This window comes from Macaca fascicularis, chromosome 17 (genome assembly GCF_037993035.2).
Source record: "Macaca fascicularis isolate 582-1 chromosome 17, T2T-MFA8v1.1".
Taxonomy (NCBI): Eukaryota; Metazoa; Chordata; class Mammalia; order Primates; family Cercopithecidae; genus Macaca; species Macaca fascicularis.
Window position 1 is genome coordinate 14,684,749 of NC_088391.1, and position 26,740 is coordinate 14,711,488.

Sequence of the window (26,740 nt, forward strand, 5' to 3'; positions counted from 1 at the left end):
CAATATTGTACAGAGCAATAGTCACAAAATTTAGCATATAATCCAAAAGTACTTATTCTAAAAATAGTCAGGAAAATGTGACTTATTCTCAAGGGAAGAGAAAATCATCATATACCAACTCCAAGATAACCCACATGTTGGAAATACCACATGAAGTCTATTATAACTAGTGAGGAAATACCACATGAAGTCTATTATAACTAGTGAGAAAAATTTACTTACGATGAATTAAAAGATAGGAAGTGTCAACCATGAAATAAAACAAAATCAGATGGCAGTTCTAGAACTGAAAAATATATCAAAATTAAAAAACTGTATGGGCTTATTAGCAGAGTTAATATGATAGAGAAGTAAATGAACTTGAGTATAGATTGATATAAACTTGGAAGAGAGTTATGAAAGATTGGGGTAACAAAATAGAACCCTGGAGATGTATGGGGCAATTTTGAAAGGTCTAATAGACACAGTGTAAGTGAAAGAGCCAGAAAAAATATTTGAATAAATGATGATCAAAAACTTCTCAGATTTGGTAAAAGGCTTATATTTATAGATTGAAGAAACTCTGAAAATTCCAACCAAAATAAATGCAAAGAGAACCAAAGTAGGCACATTACGGTCAAAGTGTGGAAAACCAAAGATAAAGAGAAAATCTTGTAAGCAGGCAGAGGAAAACTAGACATTGATAAGGGAACAATAATTTGAATATCTGTACGCATCTCATCAGAAAGCAGGAAAGCCATAGAGGTGGAACAAAATCCTTAAAGTTATGAATGGAAGAAAAAAATCAATCAACATAGAATTTTTTTATCCAGTGAAAATATTCTTTAAGGCTTTTGAAAGAAAATTAAAGAAATTTGTTGTTATTTGACTGTCATTACTGACTGAGGAAGAAAACCTGGATGATTAGGAGTATATACATGTAATACATATGACAACTAATGGAAAGATTTGGGGAGAGGCTATAAATGCATCTATATAGTTGAAAAGTTACTGTATGTTACAACGTGTCTTGATAGAATGATGTTGACTACAATTCAATGGCTAAAGCAAAATTAACAAAGTGAAAATTGCATGTCTTTTCTTGAATGATAGGTAAATGTGTATCCAGTATTTCATTTACCTATAGCATATGCTCTAGACCCCTCTTTCAAATTAAAGGTAACAAAAGCTCAGTTGAAAGGAAAAACAAAATAAATCAATGCTAGCTACTACAGGTGAGGTAAATGAAATACAAATAATGAGCCTTCACTAATTCATCTGTTCATTCTTTTATTAAACATGTGGACACTGTTCTAGATGTTAGGGATATAACAATTAAACAAAACCAACAAAAACCCCTGCCTGTATTTTGGAGAAGTAGGGTGTGCAGTATCATGGGAGAAGACAGGTAACAAAACAAAAGAAAAATAAATAGTGTCTATGTGATGATGAGAGCTATGAGACACACAAAGCAGGTAAAAAAGATGGAAGTTGATGCTAGCTAAGTGGATATCTGGGGAAAAGCTTTAAGGTTAAATGCCAGAGCAAGAAGGAAGGCCATTAGCAGAAGCTTACTTCACAGATTAAAGAACACTGTGACTGTGTTCCTGTGACTGTCACAGAAGGAGCAAGGGGGAGCGTCAAAGATTAATTCAGAAAACAACTATATGCTTTCAGAGGATTGTTATGACTTCATTTTTGCTCTTGAGTGAGAGGGACAGCCATTGAAAAGTTTTGAGTGTCCTGGCCTAATACCAATTTGAAAAGGATCACTCTGGTTACTATGGTAAATAGGGAGAAAAGGTGGAAGTAGGGAGACTAGTTAGGGGACTGTTGGAGTTATTTAGTGAAAGAGCTCTGGAAAGTATTGAGACTTGATTAGATTTTTGATAAAGCATATCTAAAATATCTAAGACTCTGAAAGGTCAGCTTTTGGACATACTTTGGAGGTAGTGCCAGTAGGATTTTCTGTCACTGTGAACATAGGTTAAGGGAGCAAGAGAGGATTGAGAGGAGCAAGAAACCCCATGAATTTTAGCCTGAACAACTGACCTGATGGATTTGTCCTCATGAGATGGGGAGGACTATGAAGAAATAAGTTTTGGCAGAGAAGATCAAATATTTGGTTATGGACATAGGTTATGGACATAGTTGTTTGAGATGACCGATAGATATCTAAATGGAAAAATGAAGTACGTCTGGAGTTCAGAGGCGACATCTAGGTTGGAGATAGAAATTTGGCATTGGCAGGATATGGACAGGATTTAAAGGTAAAGGACAGGGTGTGGGTACCAATGAAGTGAGTTCAGAGAAAAAGATAATTGAGAAATGAGTCCTTTGGAAAGCCAGTGTTTGTAAGTTGAGGAGATGCAGACGTACCAGCAAAGGAGAATGAGAAAAGCAAGGGAATAATGAGAAAAAGCAGGAGAGTGTGGTGTTTTAACTTGACCTGTTTGAAGTTAAATCTCCTTTCTTCTTCAGTGAGGATACTGATTGTCAAATAGACACAGGATAATAGATTAGAAAATCCCATAATTATACATAAAGAACAGTCTCAGAATAACAATACCAATAATGTCCAATTGTTATAATGACTGAAAATGCAGTTAATTTGTTTTTGCATATGTTTCTTCATTCTCCCTCTTGCCATTTTTAAAATAGTTGAGGTATGTTACAAGGTGAATTATGTTCCCCTAAAATTCACTAAAATTCTAACCCTCAGTAGTCTGTAAGGTGACTGTTTTTGAAGACAGGATCTTTAAAGAGGTAATTGAGATTAAGTGAGGTCATTTAGTTATTGGTTCCTAATCCGATATGACTAGTATCCTCATAAAGAGGAGGAAATTAGGACACAGACACATGCAAAAGGAAGACCATGTGAAGACACAGGGAAGAAAAGGTGGTTAGGCTATCTTCAAACCAAGGCGAGAGTCTTCAGAAGAAAACCCTGCTGACACCCATATACATCCTCCAGAACTGTGGGAAATTAAACTTCTTTTATTTAAGCCATCTACACTCTGGTACTTTGTCATAGCAGACTCAGCAAGCTAATACAAGGTCTTATCTGCATTGTGAGCACACACAGTTTTTACATACCATTCTGTCTTAACTCTTACATAATCCTAGTTCTGTAAGTTCCTGTGTGTTTAAGGCTTATATTATTTCCTTATATTGATGTGTTTTGGCTGTGTTTTAGCTGTTTCTATAGTAGATTCCTCAGGAAGAGCTCATAGAAATAGTATTTCTTGAGGAATGCATTCCCTGACTTTTCTTTCTTTGGATGTCTTAAATATGCTACTAATTTTTCTCTGGCATGGGGTATTGGTATTGAAAGTCTGTTGACAATGTAGTATCTTCTCCATTACAAGGCACTTAGTCTTGTTAGATGTTCGAAGGATTTTTTTTTCTTTTTCCTTAAATCTAGTAATTTTGGTAGATATATCTTGGGGTTGGTCATTGTGAGTTAACTTCCCAGGTATGTGGTGTGCACTTTCATATGTAGTTTGCATCTTTTCATATTTTAAGAAATTATTATTGTACTATACTTTTAGAATTTCTTCTATTTCCTTGCTTTGGTTTTCTTCTCCAGAGACTTGACTATGCATGTTTATTTACTTTGCTTATCTTTAACATTTCTCTTAAATCACTTCTGTTATTTCACTTTCTCTTAAATCTTTATCTCCTTCTTTATTTCTCTCTCATTTTAAAATTTAAAAGTAAAATAAAAATTACAGAAAAGCTACAAGGACTATGCCAGTCAGTTTTTTTCCTGAACCATGAGAGTGACTACTGACATGATGCTCCATCATTCCTGAATGTTATGTTCCTACAAGTGAGAACATTCTTTCACGTAATATTGTGTAACATGAAATCAAGAGGTTAACATCGATTTGTTACTAACATTTAATTCTCAGACCCCATTAAATTTTTGCTAACTGTCGTATAATGTCTTTTATAGTAAAAAGATCCAGTTTACTTCATTTACATTATAATACATCAAACAGCTTCTCAGTCTTTCCTTCATTTTCCATATGGATGCTCTCTTTACCTGAGGCAGGTGTTGGCTTCTTTTCTGGCTGCCTTCCATCATGGATGCACTCTTAACCCTCCCTCAGTTCTAGCACAATATACTGAGCTAGGCTGTTGACCTGATGCCTTCCCCATCCTTCTGGAGCCCCAGGTTTCTTTACCTCCTGCTGGACAACCCTCTTATTCAGATGCTACCCTCTCTAGAACTCTTGACACCCCATCCTAGCTTACTCCTTTAGGCAATGGCTCCCTGCCCTGCTGGTGTTGTGCCTTCCCTTGCCTGGTTGCTTCCCTTTGTGCATATTCTCTCATCTTTTTCAGGCTACAACAACCTGAGCCAGGCACCGCCCCCCGCTCCCCGCCCCATGAGGATGCCCTCCTCTGCCTGCCCAGGCTCTGACCTGCCAAGCCACACACCAGATGAATGATTTTCAACCCCCACTGTAGATTCAGCTGCCTCCCAAGGTTTGCCATCTCCTCTCAGGCAGATGCTTTCTCATCCTTTTCAGACTCTGACTCCCTACACAGAGAAGTCCTTAGTGTACTTAACCTTCCTTACCTTGCACATACTCAGAAACTTTATGTCAAGGCACAACCCACTTACCTCTTCCTTGTTGTTTCAGGTAGAAGCCCTATCACTGTTTTAGAATTTTGACATCATGAACTGAGCAGCTCTCCTACCTACCCTTCCTGCCCTTCTTATGCTCTGACATCCTGCAACAAATTGCACTATGTTGCTGGCTGTAGGTTTTTCATAGATGCTTTTTTTAGTAGATAGAAGTTCCATTCTACTCCTACTTTGTTCAATGCTTTCTATCATAAAAAGTGTTAGATTCTGTCAAATATGCTTTGTGTGTCTGTTGAGATAATAGTATGTTAATCAGTCTAGCTATAGGCTTGTTAATAGTGTTGATCTTTTCAAAGAACTGGCTTTTGGTTTCATTTTGTTTTCACAGTTTTCTTATTCTCTATTTCATTAAGTTCTTCTATAATTATTTTTATTTTTTTCTTTCTGCTTGTTTTATGTTTAGTTTGGTTTTTTGCTTCCAGGGACATAAGGTGGGAGGTTTAGTTGTTGATTTGAAGTCTTCTTTTTAAATACAAACATTTACAGGTATAAATTTCTAAGTGCCTTAACTGCTTATATTTTGATATTTGTGTCTTTATTCATCTTAAAATATTTCACAATTTCTCTTTTGATTATTTCTTCTTTGACACATTGGTTATTTAGGAATGTGTTTATTTCTACATATTTGTGAATTCCTCAAATTCCTTTATATTATTGATTTCTAACATTCCAGTTTGGACAGATAATATACTTTGTATTACATCTGTCTTCATAAATTTATTCAGGTTTGTTTTATGACCTGAGTTTGGTCTATCCAGGAGAATGTTTGATGTGTACATTTTTATTTTGGAAACAGGGCCTCTCCTTCTGTCACCTAAGCTGGAGTGCAGTGATGCAGTCCTAGCACACTGGAGTCTTAGACTCCTGGGCTCAATCTATGCTCCTGCCTCAGCCTCTTGAGTAGCTGGGACTATAGGCACAAGCCACTGTGCCTGACTAATTTTTCAGTTTTTTATAGAGACAGGGTCTTGCTCTGTTGCTCAGGCTAGTTTTGAACTCCTGGCCTCAAGTGATCCTTCTACCTCAGCCTCCCAAAGTGTTGGGATTACAGGCATGAGCCACTGAGCCCGGCTATGTGTACTTTGGAAGAATGTGTATTATGCTGTTTTGGGATGGTGTGTTCTAGAGATGTCTGTTAGTTCTGTTTGGTTTTTGTTCAAATCTTCAATTTCCTTCTTGATCTTATGAATGGAAAGTTGAGTATAGAGGGGAGGGATAGCATTAGGAGATATACCTAATGTAAATGATGAGTTAATGGGTGTAGCACACCAACGTGGCACATGTATACATATGTAACAAACCTGCACGTTGTGCACATGTACCCTAGAACTTAAAGTGTGTGTGTGTGTGTGTGTGTGTGTGTGTGTGTGTGTGTATGGCAAACTGGACTTGCAGAATAGATCTTTTGGTCACTGACCCCACTCAGCTCAAATCTTTTAAAATATCCTGCTTATCTGTTGACCTTTTCCTCAAATCTTACCAAAAAAAGAAGAAAGAAAAAGAAAGAAAAGAAGGAAGGAAGAAAGGAAGAGAGGAAGCTTCGGAGGAAGGGAGGAAGGGAGGGAGGGAGGAAGGGAGAGAGGGAGGGAGGAAGGAAGGGAGGGAGGAAGAGCCTAGAAAGACTTGAAATCTTAATCAACCATTAGAGGCAGTAGAAATATTATACCCAGATATTTCTCCCCAAAAGAACATAGGACTTTTATTGGTGGTGACGTAACAACTCTACTTAGTGAAATCTGATCGAGTCCCTTAATGGTGAAATGACACCCTGGGTGGAGCCAGTTATGCTGTTTCACTTCAAGCCGTCCTGTCCACTTTCCAGACTATTCCTACGGGAGATGATTGTTAGCCTGTTTTTTTCCAATGGTTTGTCTAAAAATAAGCAAAATTTGCCTTTTCCTGAGAATTACATGGACTTCTGGAAGTACCTTTCCCACTGCTTATAAGTGGGCTCTCCTCCCTTTAACACCCACCCGTTTTTTTCATATGAACTCTTATTTTTTTTTAAACCTTAAACCTTTTCACTTATAGCTTTCAATCCTCATTTTGAACCTAATAGGAAATCTCTGTTGGGCTTCAGCACTTTCTGTATTTAACACCATGTGTTTCTCTCTAGGATTTAGATGTTATGCATGGAAAACTATGTAGCGAATGGTTTTATAAGTTTTAAAGCTAACAGAAGTTACTCTTGTATTTTCCTATATCAGAAAATAAAGATGGAGGAAGCTATGACCTACCAAAAAAAAATCAAATGCCCAGCTATTATTGTTTACTTGTGTATTTCTCCCTTCATTTCTTCAGCTGTTTCTTCATGTGTTTTGACGCTCTGTTGTTGGGCGCACATATGTTTACGATTGCTGTATCCTCCTGATGATTGGCCCTTTTATCATTATTCAATGTCTTTTTAATACCTAATAATATATCTTGTTTTAAAGTCTATTTTGTCTGATATTAGCACAGCCATTCCAGCTTTCTTGTGGTTTCTTGATATTTTTTCTCATGTATTTAAATATGTTTTTACCTTTGAATATTCTATAAACAGTATGTTATTGAATCTTATTTTATTATCCAATCTGACAATCTCTGCCTTTTGATTTGATTGGTTATTTCATTCATCTTTAATGTGATTATTGATAGTTAGGTTTCCATCTGTCATTTTACTTTTTGTTAGCTGTGTGTCTTGTGTTTTTATTTCTTTCTTTATTCTTTACTGCTTTCTTTGGATTATGTGCTTATTTTCTTATATAGCATTTTCCATTTTTAAATAATTTTTTCACTTAAAAAAACGTTTCCTTAGTGATTGTATTAGAGCTTACCCTATAAATCTTAGCTCACTGGAATCAGCCTCAGATTTATATTAATTTTATCCTAGTGAATTATATAAATGTTACTTCTATATAGCTCTATTTGTTTTCTCTGTTTTTTGTGATATTATTGTTACATATGTAAGATCTGTGTATGTTACAAACCCAACATGACATAATTATTACTTCAAATAATTGTGTCTTTTAAAGAAGCTGAGAGAAGAAAGGAGATACAGTATATGTTTGTAGATTTTGTTATATTGATCTTCTGATTTATCATTTATGAATCTCTTCTTTTGTTTCTGTGGATTCAGTAACCACTTGGAGTCATTTCCTTAGCTCAGTACAGCTTTGCTTCCACCCACCTTCTTTGTTATGCTGAAGTGGTCCATATTGAAAAGCATGCATCATACTTTCCTCATTTGAGTGTAATTAGTACAAAATATATTCATACCTTCTTTTCTTCTTTTAAAATAATTGTAACAGTTTTATTGAAGTGTAATTTACATGCCATACGAGTCATTAATGTTAAGTGTCCAAGTCAATTATTTTTTATAAACTTAAAAAGTTGTGTAGACATCACTACAATTTAATTTTAGAACATTTCTATCAACCCAGAAGGATCCTACCTGCCTATTTGCAATCACTCCTCATTCTCATCTTGTTCTGTTCATACAGTTTTATATAACAGTTCTTCCTATGAAAATTCTTCTGAAAGAAATAATACAATAAATATTGATAATTATATAAAGGCTTATACTTTTATGTAAAATTTTTTCTTTCTAACTTTTTTTTAAGAGTCAGGGTCTCACTCTGTCACTCAGGGTGGAGTGCAGAGGCATGATCATGGCTCATTGTGGTCTCAAAATTCTGGGCTCAGTGATCCTTCCACCTCAGCCTCCTGAAGAGCTGGGACTACAGCTGTGTGACACCACACTCGGCTGATTTTTAATTTTTGGGTAGAGATGGGGTCTCTTTGTTGCCCAGGCTGATCTCAAACTCCTGGCCTCAAGTGATCCTCCCACCTTGGCCTCTCAAAGTGCTAAGATTACAGGTGTGAGCCATTGCGCATATCCGCCTTTATATATAAATTTAAAGACATAGAAATAACCTAATACTACAAATAAGGGAAGATAAGAAAATTATCTTTATTTAATGGATTTTATGTTTATATTACATTACACACTTTTTTAAACCTAAAAGTGTTAGATTTAATTAATTATTATATAAACGTGTTTTCCTCCTACAAACCAAAATCGGGTATGGTATATATCATGGGCTCAGAAAAACTAAGACCAATGTTTTTCCAAATAAAAATAGATTTTATTAGATATCTTACATTTCCACAAAATGATTTTAAATCTTTTAAGAGAAAATATTAAAACTTGTTAATTCTGGTGTAAGCAGTATGAACAAAATGAAAGCAAGAGTTTTGTTCTAGACAATGGGATATACAAATGTTTCAGCAGTGGTAAAATGCAGACACAGAAAGCTGATTTCAGTGTTTAACAACATACCTTATGTGTTTTAAATCAGTCACTGTTTTTTTAATGTAGATATGCTGAGTTCTTAAGCATTCTAGTGATAACACTACCATCCTCATTCAAAAAAAAGTATTATCAGTGAAATACTTCAGACTACAGCGTGTACAAATTTTTAATTATTCATGTTGCTCTTGTCTTGGCACATGCCTAGTAGTTAATGGTTTGCATCCAGTTTTGTATTAGATAGTCTCTACACACTAGTCCAGAAGTAAAAACTGACATGTTTGGTCTGCAAAGTGTTAAAATGTTTGAATTAAATTTTAAAATATAGTGATTTTAGATAGAAATTCAGATTTCATGTTTCTCTTGAAAAATATGGAAGAACTAGCAACATTGAACAACTGACTTAGGGGCCACTTTTAGAAAGAACAAACATTCTCCAGTTTGAGGAAGTTCCCATCTGGCCCAGTTCATTTATGCATATCTGTGCACCTCCCATAAGAACTTGAGTTTGGGACATTTGATTTAACCTTATTATAACATTAGAGTAAGAAAATTGGAGGCACATCAGCTAAATGATTTCCTCAGCATGAAAAAGATAATTAGTGGCAGAGTCAGGATTTTAAGATGATTTCACTATTGATACATTGAATATGGACTATAAATCAGAAGACTTAGAATTATGTGCTGGTCCCTTCTACATCTTAATTTCTGTAACATTCAATTTTCATAATTGTAAGTTGAAATTAATAGTAATACTGATATGTGATTATTGCAAAGGTTAAATATTATTTATCATTATTAGATTCATATCTGTAGAGCAATTTTAACCACGTATAACAATACCTTTCTTGTTACAGATGGCATATGTTTAGTTTTTATCTTTCATAGAAAGTAATAACATGTTTTAATGAACTTCTTTTCTGAGTTTAGTATGTATATTGTGATATTATTATTGAGTGTCATTGGTATTTCATAGGTTGATTTGCTTTTTAGTAAGGATAGGAATATTTTTGCATATTAACTTTTTATAGCCTAAAATGATGGTCATTTTTCTCTGTAAGTTATTCATGTGCCAGGCACTGTTTATTTACGTAAATACTTTTTAAAGTGTTAACAAGAAAAATTAAACTTATGCTATGATGTAGTCAAGTAAAATTCTATTTATATATAATATCAGGTTTGATATTTTTTTCTAATGAAATGATTTTGCCAGTAATGAAAAACTTTAAATTAGAAAATGAAGATCTGAGCATCTTTATTGTCATAATAAAACTTAGCTCTCACTGAATTAAAGTGACAATAACAAAGTAAGAAACACCATTGAATAGTCCCTGACACGTGAAAGGTGCACAAATAGTTTATTATTGTAAATGTTTCTCTGTTTTAAAACTTTTGAGTTTAATTATTGCTTTTAAAGAGTGTTTACCTTAGTTTTATTTTTTCAGAGTACCTTCAAGTTTAAATCTGAGAGTGATATTCATTTGGCAGAACATCATAAACAGGTTTTATATGATGGAAAACTTGCAAGTAGCATTGCCTTTACATATAATGCTAAGGCCACTGATGCTCAACTCTGCCTGGAATCATCACCAAAAGAGAATGCATCAATTTTTGTGCATTCCCCACATGCTCTAATGCTTCAGGTGTGTGAATTGTGGCTTTGTTTTCATGTTCTTGTTAGAATTTGACAGTAACTTTATTTTATATGTCAAACATTGCTCATCTATAAATCTATGATTTTTTGTTTCTTTTTGGCTTTTGCAGATCTTTTAAGTGAAACTTTAAAGAATGTCTCTCTTTTCTGTAGCAGTATACTCTACCCTGGCTTTGTCTCCTTAGTAGGAAATCTGCCATATCTATTATATGTTATATAGCCTTTGAAATTAAATCAATTAACTGAATAAGTTAATTGTTAGATATAAAAACATACTTTGCTTTAAGAATGTATTACTAATATTCTCTAACAATAAAATTACTTGTCTTAAATCCATCAATAGTATTTCTGATTTTAAAATAACGTTTGATTTTAACTTCATATTTTTAGTGTAAAAATGTCTCAACCTAAGATTTGAAATTTAAAAGTGATTAGCAAAGGTATTCACTTTTTTGTCTTATATGTATATAGCAATTATAATTGAAGGCTTAAAAATGTCCAACTATGTTATTTAATTCCCTTATAAAGGTACTTGGAACAAGGAAATAGTGATGAAAATCGTTCTATAGAAGTTTAATACACATTTTTGTTTTTGGACATAGGATGTGAAAGCAATAGTAACACATTCAATTCATAGTGCAATTCATTCAATTGGAGGGATTCAAGTGCTTTTTCCACTTTTTGCCCAATTGGATAATCGGCAGCTCAACGACAGTCAAGTAGAAACAACTGTCTGGTAAGTTTTCTTTGCATGTACAATTGCTGATATTTTATACACACTTAGACTATGCATGATATACTCGGTGCTGTATAAATGTATTATGGTATTTGGGTTCTGCCCTTAAAGTACTAATAAAAATTTTTTGGAACTAATGGAGATAGATATTTATACAATAAGTAAAGAAAACCCTGACATTTAGGTTGTTATATCATAAAGGAATGCCTTTCTTGATAATAAATAGCAAATTCTTACCAAAGATAGCATAGTGATTATAATATGTAGTTGAGGGAAAAATATTAATCCTGACCTTATCATTTGCATATACTCATGGATTGAATTGACCATGAAACCCTGTCAGGTTGAAGAAAATTACTAGGGTAAAGTTATTCAAAAGAATAATATTTATTAGCAATTACATAATTTATATCTTAAAAAGTGATACTATTTTATAATGCTTTTGTCATGGCATAAGTCTAGCATAATATTAATTGGCATCATCCCTTATTTATATATAGTTTATGTTTGAGGACTTAAATCTAACCAGTGGCAAATCCATGTTTATGTAAAAATTAAATCTCTTCTAATGAGTGTGATTTCATGTGCATTTTTATAGTTTCTCTTTTATTTAAAAAAAATCATGTGCTAGACTCTAATTTAATGTTATAGCTTAGAATTATACATAAAAGAATTTAAAAATGAATTGTAGTAATTATTTTGACTATACACATTGCCCTGCTTGGGGATTTTAATGGGCAAGTTATATAGATAAGCATTAATTTTATTCCAAAAGTAACACTATAGTGCTTCATTAGTATATATACATATAGATGAGCTCCTTCATGGGTTATCTAATTTTGAATTGATGGTGAATCTAGAAGGTGTGGGAAAAATTTAAGGTACAATGAAATACTTTTTCTCATAATTATTATCTAAATTACCTATTAATGAAATTCCATTTTAGTATTTCTAATAATGTTATTTCTGTTTTGGGAACAACTTTACGTAAAGTATAAATCTAAATATAGATATGAGATTTGTACATTTATAACATTCACTTCCCATCTATGGGTCTTGCCTTCTTTTATATCAATATAGTGTAAAGGTTGGAGTTTTGAAAGTAAAAAGCTTTGAAGTGAAAAAGAATCCTGAGGTTATGTCCTACTGTGATACTGTTTTGCTTGTAGATCTTAAATAATCTAATTGGAAGGCAGCTCAGCTTAGTGGAAAAATCAAACTTTAAATTTCAGTCCTTTATTTAAATTCAAAATGTTTTGCTATTTATCATCTCAGTGAACTAGGACACATTATGATCAGTAATTTAAAATCTAGTCAGTACTGTGAAAAGAAGTGGGAGATGAAGTAGCCGCTAGAAAAATCCATGTATAATTTAAATATTTCTTATGAAATAATATGAAATACATATATTATAAAATCTTACTGCTAAAACCATATGTAATAGGTTATATGGTTCATTCATCCAAGATGTATGTTTATTTTTACCGTCTTTCTTCAAAACTCATTTAAATTTTATATTACATCTTGGTATTTAACTTGTATTTATTTCATCATGGAGATAAAAGATAGTGTGAGGAGTCAGCATACCTATTTTCATTTTGATTTTAGTTCTTTTATATCATTCATCCTAATATCTCCCTATATCAACTAATTCCAACCTTTTCAGTGATGTCTATTATGTCTTTAGTTTGTTTGTTTATTTATTTATTTGAGATGTAGTCTTGCTCTGTTGCCCAGGCTGGACTGCAGTGGTGCGATCTCTTGGCTCACTGCAACCTCCACTTCCCAGATTCAAGCAATTCTCTTGCCTCAGCCTCTCGAGTAGCTGGGATTACAGGCGCCTGCCACCATGCCCAGCTAATTTTTGTGTTTTTAGTAGACAGAGTTTCACCATGTTGGCCAGGCTGGTCTTGAACTCCTGACCTCAAGTGAGTCACCTGCCTTGGCCTCCCAAAGTGCTGGGATTACAGGCATGAGCCACTATGTCTGGCCCTGTTTATAGTTTGCCAATAGAAAACATAACAAGAAAGATACCACTCTCCTCTTTAAATATAATACATACTCAATTCCAGGCCACCCTGTGATTTAGTTATGTGCTATTTTGAATTCTTATCTATTACTTTTTCATTAATTATTTCAGTATCCTAAATATCTGAGATTTGCTCTTTGGTACGGACAGTTGTGTGGATCAGTAATGCAGTCTTTTGTTATTTAATGTTTTATAGGGAACCATTATAGAAAACTATTTGCATCGGTGAAATAGTCTTTGATTTTGCAAGCTGTTAAGTGGGATTTCTCCCTCTATTTGAAAAATACAGATTCATGACTGTGCAGGGGTTATAGAATTTTATGTTTTATGGCTATATCATCAGTTCGTATAGATGATTGGGACCTTGAAAAAGGATTTATCATCTTATTGTTAGTCAATAATAAATTGTTCTAGATCAAGGATAATCAATTTGAAGTTTTTAACTCTTCCAGAAAAAATTTAATATACTCCTTTTTGGAAGTCTGATTGCATAGTAAAGAGATGACTGAAAGTTGCAATACTGTCTAATTTTTAATTGCTTTTTTGAGAAATGGAGCTAAGCTCACATATAAGTTACTTCTCTGCCCTCTGTGTTTCAAGCTGAAGCATTTTATCTTCCACATACTTTTCTCTGCTAAGTAGTGCCTTTTAATGAAAATTTTCAGTGTTTCTTAAGCCTTACCTCCGTTGGCACTACTACACTGTTTTTATCAACTTTGATGAGTTTTTACTTCATATAGGGGATTTAGAATTTTTAAAAATTATTGGCTGGGGGTGGTGGCTTACGCCTGTAATCCCAACACTTTGGGAGGCTGAGACCGGTAGATTGCTTGAGTCCAGAATTTTAAGACCAGCCTGGACAGCATGACAAAACTCCATCTCTACAAAAAAATAGAAAAAATTAGCTGGGCATGGTGGCATGTGCCTGTAGCCCCAGCTACTGGGGAGGCTGAGGTAGGAGGATCACTTGAGCCCAGGAGGTGGAGGTTGCCATCAGCTGTGATCGCACCACTGCTCTTCAGCCTGGGTAACAGAGCGAGACTCTGTATCAAAAAACCACCCCAAATTATTGAAGCAATAATTTCATTTTCTAGAGTCTTCAAAGATGAATTTATTTTTGCTGGATAATTTTTGTGACTTTTTAAATTATGAAGGCCACTTCTTATAGTTATTATATATATGGACATTCAAGTCAGACAAACTTGGGTTCAAGTCTTGAATTTAGTATTTATTACTAGTGCAACTTTGTGTATGTGATTAATTTTTTGAGCATAACTCAAACTCTGAAGTAACATAGCTTTTGTATCTTGTGTCTAGAATGACTCAAGAAATTAAACAGAAACTTTATTTTCCTTTGAATTGGATGATTATGTAGACTGAGTACATACTATTCTTGTTGAGTACGTATTATTGAGTACATACATCTTATTGAGTACATATTACTGAGTACATACATCTTATTGAGTACATATTCTTACGTTGAACTATTTTTTTAAGAACATGGGTAATTATGTAGGTGATACAAAATAAAACCTTCCTCATCGTGTGACCTAAGACAGCTTTGCTTTGAAAAAAATTTATGTTTTCTAGAACAAGGTATGAATTGAGTTTTGTATATCAAACAATTAAAAATACACCAAGAGATAGTTTCATTAGAGAGCAATGTGATATATTGCATAAGTGTTCTTTTGGTGGAAGACAAATTTAGACTCAAATCCCTGTCCTGTTTTATAGTGTCTCATGTTAGGTGATGGGATATTCATGGGTTTGTAGTAGTGGTACGTGGCATTTATTGAATACTTACCATGTGCTAGTCACTTTTTTAAAAAAAAAGTTTTATTGTGTATGTTTAAGGTGTACAGCATGATGTTATGGGATACAAACAGTAAAAAGGTTACTATAGTGAAGCAAATTAACGTCTGTCATCTCACATAGTTACCTATTTTTGGGGGGAGGGAAGCAGCTAAAACCTACTTATTATGAATCACATACAAAGTATAATTTTGTTACCTACAGTCCTCGTGTTGTGCATTAGATGTACTTGTTCATCCTACATATCTGGTACTTTATTTCCTCTAACCTACATCTCCCGACTTCCAAGCCCTGCTGCCCTTTCCCCTGATGGCCACTGTTTTGTTTTTTATCTCTGTATATTTGAATTCTGTCAGTCATGCATTTTAATCTAATTATTTGCTGGTGAAGAAGAGAAAAATTGAATGATTTGTTCAAGATCACAGAGACGTAAGTGGCAGGACCAGGGTCCTAGTCCTGAAAGCCTGACTCTAGAGCCCTTACTCTAAACCACTGTGGACCACTCTGAGAATCACTTTTGCCAGCTGTGGAATGATTTTAATAAGTGCCAACTTTATCTGATTGTAGTATGAATTAAAATAAGACATGCAAAGTATCTGTCATAGCGTCTGGTACATAGTTGGCACTTAATGAGTTCTCTTTTTACTTTTTTCCATGAGTACTAGTCTGTTGGTTAGATACAGCTTTTTAGTTATTAAAACTTATTTTTAATGTTATTATAAACTATGATAATTTTTATAAAGAAGAAATTTCAAGTGATAAATTATCTTAAGTATATGAATATTTTTCTGGGAAAAGCATTTTTAAAATTACAATAAATACAGTTTGTTTGCTAAAATGATGGAACGTAAGATATAAAAGTGTTTAGAGAATCCTATAAAGCATTTATGTCAACAGTCCTATCATATGAACAGTCCTCTTGTAATGTGAATATTTATGACTCATTAGTTTGTTTAGTGAACTTAAATCACAATTTATTTCTTAATATTATCTTGCTAATTAATAAGTTATTCCAGTAATTACCTTGAATTTTACAGCCACTTTAATAATTAAGCAACATCTTAATAATTAAATATTTCATTCTAATATTCTGATTAGTACTATTGTAATATGTAAAGCAACAGAATTATCTGGAAAATTTAAATATTTCAGTGTCTAACTGCCTTAGCCAGATTTCCTCATACACTTAAAAGTGACATGAAAATCCTTTATCTGACCATGTTTCCTGATTTTTAATTCAGAAAAAATGTCTGTTATATAGTGTTAAAATTTAATTACATATTCTTAATCCAACTTAGTCTGACTTAAAGATAATATGTAATTGCTTTTAATAGGGAAAAGAATTAAAATAAGTACGTGTTTATAATAATTGTTTCTCTTATGGAAGTGGTTGTTCTTCTATATAGAATATAATTAGTAATTTAGTTTCCAAAAGCATTTAAAATATTTTTATTAGTCTATCTTTTATGCAGTTATATTTAGTTTAGATTTTTCAGAAAGAATGTACCACTGACATGTCTTAAGATTCATATTTCTTTGTTTGCCTTTAAAAATTGCTAAATTGGTACTGAAAACATTTTTGAAGTGATAAATAGACACAAAAAATGCATTTGATGTACTTACACTACTACTATTAGAGGAGAAAAATGAAGTAATTTGGTTAGTGAGATTTAAGCAGAGTAAAATGAAATATGTATTGAATTCACTATGCAAATTAATTTGTAAGTAGTAAAAAGTAAAATACATTAAATATTCTGTCTGAAACATTAGGAAACATTACATTTAATTTTCAAATAGATTTTTCTTCTTTTTAAATTTAGCAAAAGCCACTTTTAATACTACTTTATGTTGTTTAGTTTTCAGCACTTAATTTTTCTCTGTAAATTTTTCTTTGTCTTATTACAAGGTTTCTGCTTTGTCTTTGACCCTTCACTACCGCTCTCTTGCTGCGGAAAAAAGGCGCCTTTTTGGCAATAAGGTTAACTACAAATTATTCTTTGCAGAAATTCTGGTGACCGTGGACACATCTTCAGTAAATTTGTTGCCTTAATGTTCTTCTAGTTTGCATTTCCACTTTCTGTTTTCTTTAATTTTTCACTCTTATTATCTTCTAACAGGAATATTGTTATTTTACTCATGCCATAGATTTCATTTCTTTTAACTGTCTTACATTACCTTCCTTCATTTATTTTGATTTTATGACAGTCATGCATGCAGGTATAATGGTATCAGTTCTAAAATTAAAATGAATATTATTTGCCTTTATAAAGAATATTGCCACATGCCATAATTCATCCTCAGAAACCCAGAATACTTTCAACAGAATGTAGCTATAATGCTGATTGTCACAAGTGTTTAAACCCTCTTCTTTTTCCATCCAGGGGTGAGATGTGATGACCATAACATGTAATGAATGAAATTTTCAAGAAAAGATTTAGTAAAGCATACTAAAGAGATTCTAGTTAATTTAGTATTATAATTTTATTGGTTTTTATTTCTAATTCTACTCAAATTTTTAAGTTCACAGTCTTGTTACCTAGGCTGGTAACTTCCAGTGCTTTATCTCCAGCTTGCCTTCAATTTAGGCTTATACACATAAACCATTGGTGCCATATTTCCATGTGGAAAATATCTCAAACTTAACATGACTCACATAAAAATTCATAAACTTCTTCTCTACCCAATTTCTATTGCTTTTGATTTTCTAATGTTACTGAGGAACATTGTCTCCAGGTAGTCTCTTAAATTAGAACCCCAAGAGAACTCATCAGTTACTTTCCTCCCTTTGAATAATTAAAATATTAGCTGTTCCTATATCTGTCACATACAATCTATCATGATAAGCTATTGATATTATTCCTTAAATACCTCACAAAGCTACCCTTTCCTCTCCATCCATATTGCTACTGCCTTAGTTTAGGTTCCCATTATTAATTACTTCAGCTAGTATATATCCAGTAATTGCTGTTGCCCTTTTCCAGTAATTTTCAATGGCTAGAAGAGTTATCTTTCTAAAATACGAATCTAATTATTTACATCTGTGGTCATTCATTGGTTTCCTGTTGCCTCAGAACAAAGTCAGCATCTGATTTGGTCATGCTTACTTCTCTCTTCTAGTCACATTTCTTGATAGTTTTTCCAAACCCAAATTCCTATATATAGCAATAAGGACAAAGAGTGGAAAATGCTAGCAGGGACATTCTAGAACATGTATTTATGAATAAAAGGTGCTACAAATAGGGACAGCCTCAGCAACAGTGTATGGTTGGGAACATGGTTTTCTGCAGTTCTTGGATTTATAATGTCAGTAAATTAGGGAGGGGATTTAACAGAATACCTCATTTAAGGTGTCTTGGAGTCTTACTACCTGCTAAATAAAGGGGAAGGTTTCTGTGCGCTTAAATCCAGCTTTCAGCTTCAGAACAGAGATGGAGTGTCTGCTGTCATGCAAGTGGACAGTAAGAAGAACCATAGGCAATCTGTATACCAAATGACCAATTATTTGTTGGCCAATCCCCTGGTTGTACAGATCTTGTTTAATAATCAGCACAGAGAAACCTATCAGTATAGAACTTATATTATCCAGCATTTACTAATTATAGCTATGGTAACAAACAGCCTCAAAATCTGGTAGCCTTGTAAAACAACAGAAGTTAATTGTTCATAACTGGTTGTGCTGTGTTCCCTGTGTCTTCTCATTCTGGGTCCTAGATTGAAAGATTAGCTGTGATATGGAATATGTTTTTCCTGTGTCAAAGAAGTGCAAGAATCTCAGTCAAACAGTATAATTGCTCTTGTAGCTTCTGGTCAAATGAGATGAATGTCATATTCAATCTACTAGCCAAAGAATGACCAACCAAGCCCAAATTTAGTGAGGGGATTTGGTTGTAAAATATATGTCCTGGAAGTGGGAGTGGAATGTAAGTCTTTTGGCCATAGGCAAGCATTTATAATCTTATTATTGAGATGGAAAAGTCAATAATTGGGAATAATAATACAATCTCCCATGGGACTTATGAAAAAGTATTATGGTGCACAGGAAGGAAACCGATATCCTGAAGACTTGAGGCAAGCAGACTTATAAAACTTTGGGAGGCCAAGGTGGGCAGATCACGAGGTCAAGAGATCAAGAGCATCCTGGCCAACATGGTGAAACCCCCTCTCTACTAAAAATGTAAAAATTAGCCAGGTGTGGTGGCACATGCCTGTAGTCCTAGCTACTCGGAAGGCTGAGGCAGGAGGTTTGTTTGAACCCGGGAGGCGGAGGTTGCAGTGAGCCGAGATCGCACTACTGCACTCCAGCCTGGTGACAGAGCGAGATTCTGTCTTAAAAACAAAACAAAACAAAACAAACAAACAAACAAACAAAAAAACCTACTAGTAGGAATTTAGAAGAAAATTTTGGTAAAAATTAGGGTGCAAAATGATCCTGTATGAAATAGCAGAATACCATAAGACTGACGTCAAGACAATACTATCAGAATTTAGAGAAGATGGCCAAAGTCTATATTTTTGCCAGGCATTGTAGAATATTCTGTTACAAAATCAGGTGTGGGAAAGAATGCTTTTCTAATTCCTTCTGATAACTTCTCATTGAATTAAAAATAGTATATGTGCCTTCTTTTGGATTTACTGGAGAAAGTAAAAATTAAAAATGTAATGGTTACAAAAATACAGAAAACAAGAGAATGGGAATAGAACCATAAAACAACTGTTAATATAAAGTAACAGGTTATATAACCTGGAGATACCATTAACTGTTAAAAGATAGAAACATACATATTCATTCAATAAACCAGAATCCAACAATGTAAGCTTTAAAGAGAAAGTATTTTATTTAAAACTCAGTGGTAAAGAATATAGGTCTCAAGTTTTGGTCTGCTGTAGTCTGGCAATTTTTTTCTTAGTATACTACTAATAAATGTGTGGATAGTATACTAATAAAAATGTGGCTATTTTGTCCCAGATAGAATGCATGGATGGTATCTTTTTACCTAAGAAAGCACATATTCCTCATTTGCTGGTTAGAATAAAATCATTTATTAAGCTACATAGAAATAATAGAAAATAGTCCATCATGTTTGTTATATTTTATCTAGAAAGTAGGTTAGGTCCCTCACTATTAACCTATTCCAAAACTTTCCCTAAAATTTTACTTCTCTCATGGGATGGGAGCCCTTTTGCAACTATTTATTTTCACTTAATTCATGGTCGTTTTATACTTTTTCTACAGGAAGAGTCAAGACATACTGCATGGCTTGAATGATAAATTTTCTATAGTATGGGTACCCATACTAAAGAAATGGTAGTAGTAGATCATTATAATAGTAATATTACCCATTTCTAAACTATGGGTACAGATGCTTGTTTCTTTCTCCACTGTGTAGTTTTTAGAACAACACAATTCTCCCTTTTCAATCGTTGCCTGATGCTGAGATGGCACCTTCAAATTATTTTCTCAAGAGAGTATAGGGGTCAGGTACCATATAAAATTTTAAAAATTGTTTACTTCCATATCTAGATCATGCAGGTAACTTTTGTCCCTCCTAGTACAACTGTCATACATATTATTTCAATTGGTATCATTGAGGATCTCTCCTTTGGTGGCCTATGGGTGCCTATTAATAGATCCAGCATTTAGAAACATGGAAGTCCTTTGCAGGATCATTTTGACATAACTTTATTGAGGATAGTAGTCAGGGACTTGAGTGGGATCTTACTTATCTGATAGAAAAAGAAGGTTGATATCTCCTCTGACAAAGAGGTTATGAGCAAAACCTCTGCCTTTAATTATGTAATTTCTAGATATTCTTTATCAGGAAGTCCAAGCTGAAATTGGAGGGCAGGTCACGATAATGCTCGGTTGGAAGAAGAAAATATTTTTGCCAGGGAGAGGAGGGCATATATTGTCCTTTGGGGTGGTAAAGCTGACTCAGCAGTTTGGGTATTTGGCATGTACCCCTTGTAACTCAGCCAAGTACACTAGGTAGCACATCCTTAACATAGTTGAAGACCAGACTTAAATAGGTTTAGGAACATAAGGAGTTCTAGTAGATGAGTACTATTAGGAAGCACAGGGTAAAAAGTTTACACTAATTGGTTCCTGTGAAATCAATGTGGAAGTCAGGTATGAGACACATACATTTATTTGCTGCCAAATATTTTTATAGTTGGAAATGGGATACAGGACTTGGTACCTTTGGTATCTTATGCAGTAGTGAAGAGGACCAGGTATGATCCCTTCCAGCAAGTCTTGGTGGAACTTTAATGAGGATCCAATGTCAGACCAAAGATGCTGGCATTCATCATCCCAAGTTTATCAGTAGGGCTTTTTATACCTCTAAAAAGTTTGCCTTAACACAATTACTTTATGATTTAAAACATCGAATGAAATATGTATACATAAATGTTTTGTAGTATGGCTTGCTGCTGGAAGGCCTAGAGGGAAGTTTCACGTGCCTCGCCCTCAGTAATTCACGGAGGAGTAGTAGGATTCCTATTTTTCTGGTGGCTGTGTATCTCATCAGGGTTACGAGTATCTGCCTATTAGAGCCTAATTTTTGTACAAAGCCTAGCTATTATTTTTGAATTCTATCTTGGCATTTTCTGTGGTATTTGTGGTGAAAATATTGTTGAAGTTGATCTCCTTGAGACAATTCCTTTGCAATGTCTTTATTAATGGGCAAGGTACTCTGAATCTGGGTGTTAAATATTATATGACAGCTTTTGTTAATGGATTTATTTAACTATCTTCATAAAATACGTATATTATTTTTTGAACTTTTTTTCATAGAAACAAATTCAATCTAAATATTTATTAATAACTCTCAAGATGGGCAAGCTTTTTTTTTTTTTTAAATGCTTACCTCCATTTTGCAAGTAGCAAATATGGCAGGAATGATAGTATGTGTGAGGCATTTGAGAAAACAATTTGGAGGATGTTAACAATGTTTGTTTGCATAACTTTTTTTATTTTTTACTTTTTGTGCCAATTCACGTGCAAAGAACAGGAGAAGTTTTTTTATATCATCTAACAACAATTTGTGGAGTATAAAATAGTGAATCTTGTTTTTAAGCATATTTTTTTCTTTTCTTCAAAATTTATTTTGTTGATAAAAACACTTTGCCAAATTTATAGGTGTATGTGAATATTCGTTACATTCATAGAATGTGTAATGGCCAAGTCAGGGTATTTGGTCATTACCATCACCTTGAGTATTTATCATTTCCGTTTTGGTAACATTTTAAGCCCTCTCTTCCAGCTACTTTGAAATGTACACTACATTGTTGCAAACTATAGTCACTCTACACTGCTATTAAACATGAAAACTTTTACCAACCATCTAACTGTACGTTTGTACCCACTAACCAACCTTTGTTTATTCTCCCTCCCACCCACATACCCTTCCCATACTTTGTATCTGTCTTTCTACTCTCTACCTCCATGTGATCAATTCCTTTAGCTCCAACATATGAGTGAGAATGTGTGGTATCTTTCTGTTCCTGACTTATTTCACTTAACATCATGACCTCCACCTCCATCTGTGTTTCTGAAAATGACATGAGTTCGTTTCTTTTCATGGCTGAATAGTACTCTGTTGTGCATATATGCCAAATTTTCTTTAGCCATTTGCCTGTTGATGGAAACTTAGGTTGATTTCATAGCTTTGCTTTTGTGAATAGTGCTGTGATAAACATGTAAGTGCATGTATCACTTTGATATACAGATTTCCTTTCCTTTGGATAAATACCCAGTAGCAGGATTGCTGGGTTTAATGGTAGTTCTATTTTAACTCTTTGAAACATCTCCAAACTCTTTTCCATAGTGGTTGTATTAATTTATAGTGTGCAAAAGTTCCCTTTTCTTCACATCCTCACCAGCATCTGTTGTTTTTGTTCTATTTATAATAGCCATTCTAACTGGGGTAAGTCGATGCCTCATTGTGGTTTAGATTTGCATTCCTCTTATGCTTAGTCATGTTGAATAATTTTGCATACACCTGTTGACAATTTCTGTGTCTTCTTTTGAGAGATGTATATTCATGTCCTTACCCCACTTTTTAATGGGGTTTTTTTTTTTATTGTTGTGTTGTTTGAGTTCCTTGTATATGCTGGATATTAGTCCCTTGTAGGATGAATAGTTAGCAGGTATTTTCTCCTGTTCAGCAAATTGTCTCTTCACTCTTTTGATTGTTTTCTTTGCTGCATAGAAGCTTTTTAGTTTTATATAGTCTCATTTGTCTATTTTTATTATAGTTGTCTGTACTTTTGAGGTCTTAACCATTAAATATTTGTGCTGAAACAATAAACTACTAGGAAAAAGTATAGGGAAAATACTTCAAGATATTGATCTAGGAAGAGATTTCATGCCTAAAACTATATTTAAAAATTAAAATATTTATATTAAAAATATTTCCCTTAAAGTTGGTACCTTATCTTATGTAAGGAAATTTTAGAGTACACTCTGGAGAAGTCCAGTCAGCACAAAATTGAAAGGATGAATTTGGAAGTGGTAGGGACTACAGCTTTGGCTGAAGCATGAGCCACTATTAACATCATCATACAGCTTTTGGTCAGCAATGAATTTTATGATAGTTACGGCAGAAGGAAGTTGTAAATGATGTAAGTCATAAAGTAGCATTAAAATAATATGCCAGGGAGATTTTTTTTCAATAGTAGGCAAGGAATTCTTATTATATGATTGTGTAAAATCATGAACAGCTTCAGAACCATAAAAGAAGTCATGGCATCTATCAACATTACAGCCCAAAAGTCGACATTTATGAAAGGAACGGATATATGCTCTAGAGAGAGAATCAGCTTTACACAATTTTAGACACATGGACAGAATATTCAGAAGCAAAATAAAACTTTTTGTTACCTGATGTATGAACAAATGGTATAGCCAGAGAATCTTGTAGACTATAATTGATTTACATTAGAGGTAAGGTGAAGATTTTGAAGTAGGTTTGTTAAATGATGTTGGTTTTCATCAAGTGGTCAAGTTTTCTATAGCTGGAGTTTGGAATAAAGGGGTTGGTATGGGGCACCAGTAGTAATGTAACACAGGGAGGAAGAAGAGTTTTTATCTTCCAGGCATTAGAAAGGTGCAGTATTTTGGTACTTTGGATAGGTACTGAGGTATCACCTACCATAGTTAATGTCAGACAGGAATCTATTATGGAGGCTGAAAAATCTTCCAATATTATTGCAGCCATAAACTGAATGCAATCTATGAGGCAAGCAAGCTGCTATGAGATTAAGGAGAAAACTGTAGTAAGCAATTGGATATTGTTTGTCCTTTTGAATCTCCATTAATGTACCCTAAATAATTCCATACTTCAAAAGAAAGGTAACAGGTTTAATATCATTAGGAAAACTCAATATAGGGACTTTGGACAGATGTTGTTTAAGAAAGTGATAAGTCCTTTCAGTTTTCTGGTTCTGTGATGACAGCCTGCCAGTTTTTATGGTCGTTGAGCTATTGTAATATAATCCAGCTTCCATAGTTAGTCATAGCCATGTGGATTTGTCAAACTATATGGTCTGGAGGCATCCCAGATAGCTTCTTTTTAGGAAAATGCAAGGTGATGTTTTTAGTAGAACTTAGTAAAATGTTGGCTTTTCCAGTATAGTTCAAGTCAAGTTTACTGGAGTACTTGATAAGAAAGATAAATAAAAATTAGATATTAGGCTGGTAGGGACTCTGAAATACATAGTAGTATACAACCTTTTTTTTTTTTTTTTTTTTTTTTAAATCTGGTTGTATTAGTCAATGTAGGTTATATGATATCAAATTAGCCATGAAACCTTAGTGGCTTTATACAGTGAAGGTTTATGTAGTGTTCCTGTGATCAAATATAGTTTCGTCAGCAATCTAAGGTTTTGGGTTTCACCATCATATTTCAGAGTAGCCAGTATTCATCATAGGAGGCGAGGAGTGGTACTAGAGAATTATGCATAGGTTTTTTATTGTTGTAACCCACAAGAGATTTCTGATAACATGTAGTTGATTTAATCACATAATTAACTATAATGGGGTTAGGAAATGTCTTCTGTATACACAAGAAGTAGGCATATGACATAGGAATTATTAATAACAAACATCGTCTCTAGCATACTTGGTTTCTTAGCTGGTAAAATTAGTGGGTTGCAATGGTTCTTGGTTAGAATTACAGGTTTTTGGTGTGAAAGGATTTGACGACTATTAGAGATGTGATGACATAGCAGTATTAAACCTGACTTTAACCGATGTGATGCTGTATGCCAATATCTGGGCATATTGAATAAGTTTGTCCAGTTAGTATGTTGAGATCTAAATGTGGGGACTCAGAAGGATTTTTTGAGTCATCTTAGCTTAGAGTTTCATTTAAGTCAGTCAGAAAACAAAAAATTCAGTTCCAATTCTGGTTAAGGTGGAGTGAGCACACCCTACCCTGTTTCTCCTACTCAATGCAAGAATAACACCTTACATGGACAGAATTCATGCAGCCACTATTTCAGAGCTCTGAAAAGTGAATAATAGCAGGTAGAGTGGGGAATAAGAGCAGAATTCACAATGCCTTTGAACTGGAAGTGAGTTCACTATACTTTTTGCCCCTTCATTTTTCCCCAACATGAATTAAATTGAAAACCTGAAATTGTGCACCAGGGTGTAGTGAGAGACAACTCTGGGAGAAATCCTCTAGTTCTAGTACAGAGTGCCTGGTTAATTTATCTTTTCTTCACCTTGTTCTGTCATGACCCAGCCCTCATGTAGTCTTATCACCAATGGAAGCCTATAGAAGCCAAAACTCTGAGGGAGGCTTTTCTTTGATCAGTAGAGCTTGAGTCCTAATAGGGTGGGACAAACACCCTTTTCTTTTTAATCTCTCTGCTTTTCTGCCAGTGGCCTTGGGTGTGAACAGGCTTGTAGAAGTACATTGCAGAGCAGAGAAACTAAAGCCCCAGACAGGAGAACTGAAAAGCAGAGCCCCAGAACTGAGAATTTCTATCAGAGATATCATGGAAAGGGAAGAACATGAGAAAGTAACCCTATAAAAGTTTTTAATGAAATGCAGCCCTGAGTTGTGCGTACATGGATCTAATCCAAATTAGAAGTTGTAGCTGCTACAATAAGGTAAGAAAAAGAAAGTCATACAGATTATAAAGGAAAAAATAGAATTATCTGCTTTCACAGAAGACATGATTGTCTATGTAAAAATTCTCAAGAACATGACTTACACATAAATTCTAGCACTAGTAAGCCATGTTTAGCACACTAGTGTCACAAGACACATGGTTCTCATACAAAAATGACTTATATTTCTTTATATTAACAGTGTACAATGTGAAACCACATTTAAAAATGCCATTAACTGTAGCCTCAAAAATTTTAAATACCGAGATACAAATTTCATGAAACATGTATAGGATGTGTGTGCTGAAAACTACAAATTGCTGATGACAGCAATCAAAGATCTAAATAAGTTTAGGGCTATGTCATATTCATGGACTCAGTATATAAAGATGTCATTAAATTGGTAGATACATGTAACACAGTAACAATTAAAATCCCAGGTGAATATGTTCATTAATATAGA

General features: G+C 33.9%; 1 protein-coding gene across 6 annotated transcripts in view; it reads left to right on the top strand.

Annotated features, from left to right (window-relative positions):
• Positions 1 to 26,740, top strand: part of NBEA (neurobeachin) — a 741,630-nt gene that overhangs the window by 121,181 nt on the left and 593,709 nt on the right. For all 6 annotated transcript variants that reach the window (XM_005585622.4, XM_065533144.2, XM_065533146.1 and 3 more), the window contains exons 9-10: positions 10,373 to 10,570; positions 11,184 to 11,317. In XM_005585622.4, the coding sequence (XP_005585679.2) occupies positions 10,373 to 10,570; positions 11,184 to 11,317 (332 nt within the window). The remainder of the gene's footprint in view (positions 1 to 10,372; positions 10,571 to 11,183; positions 11,318 to 26,740) is intronic.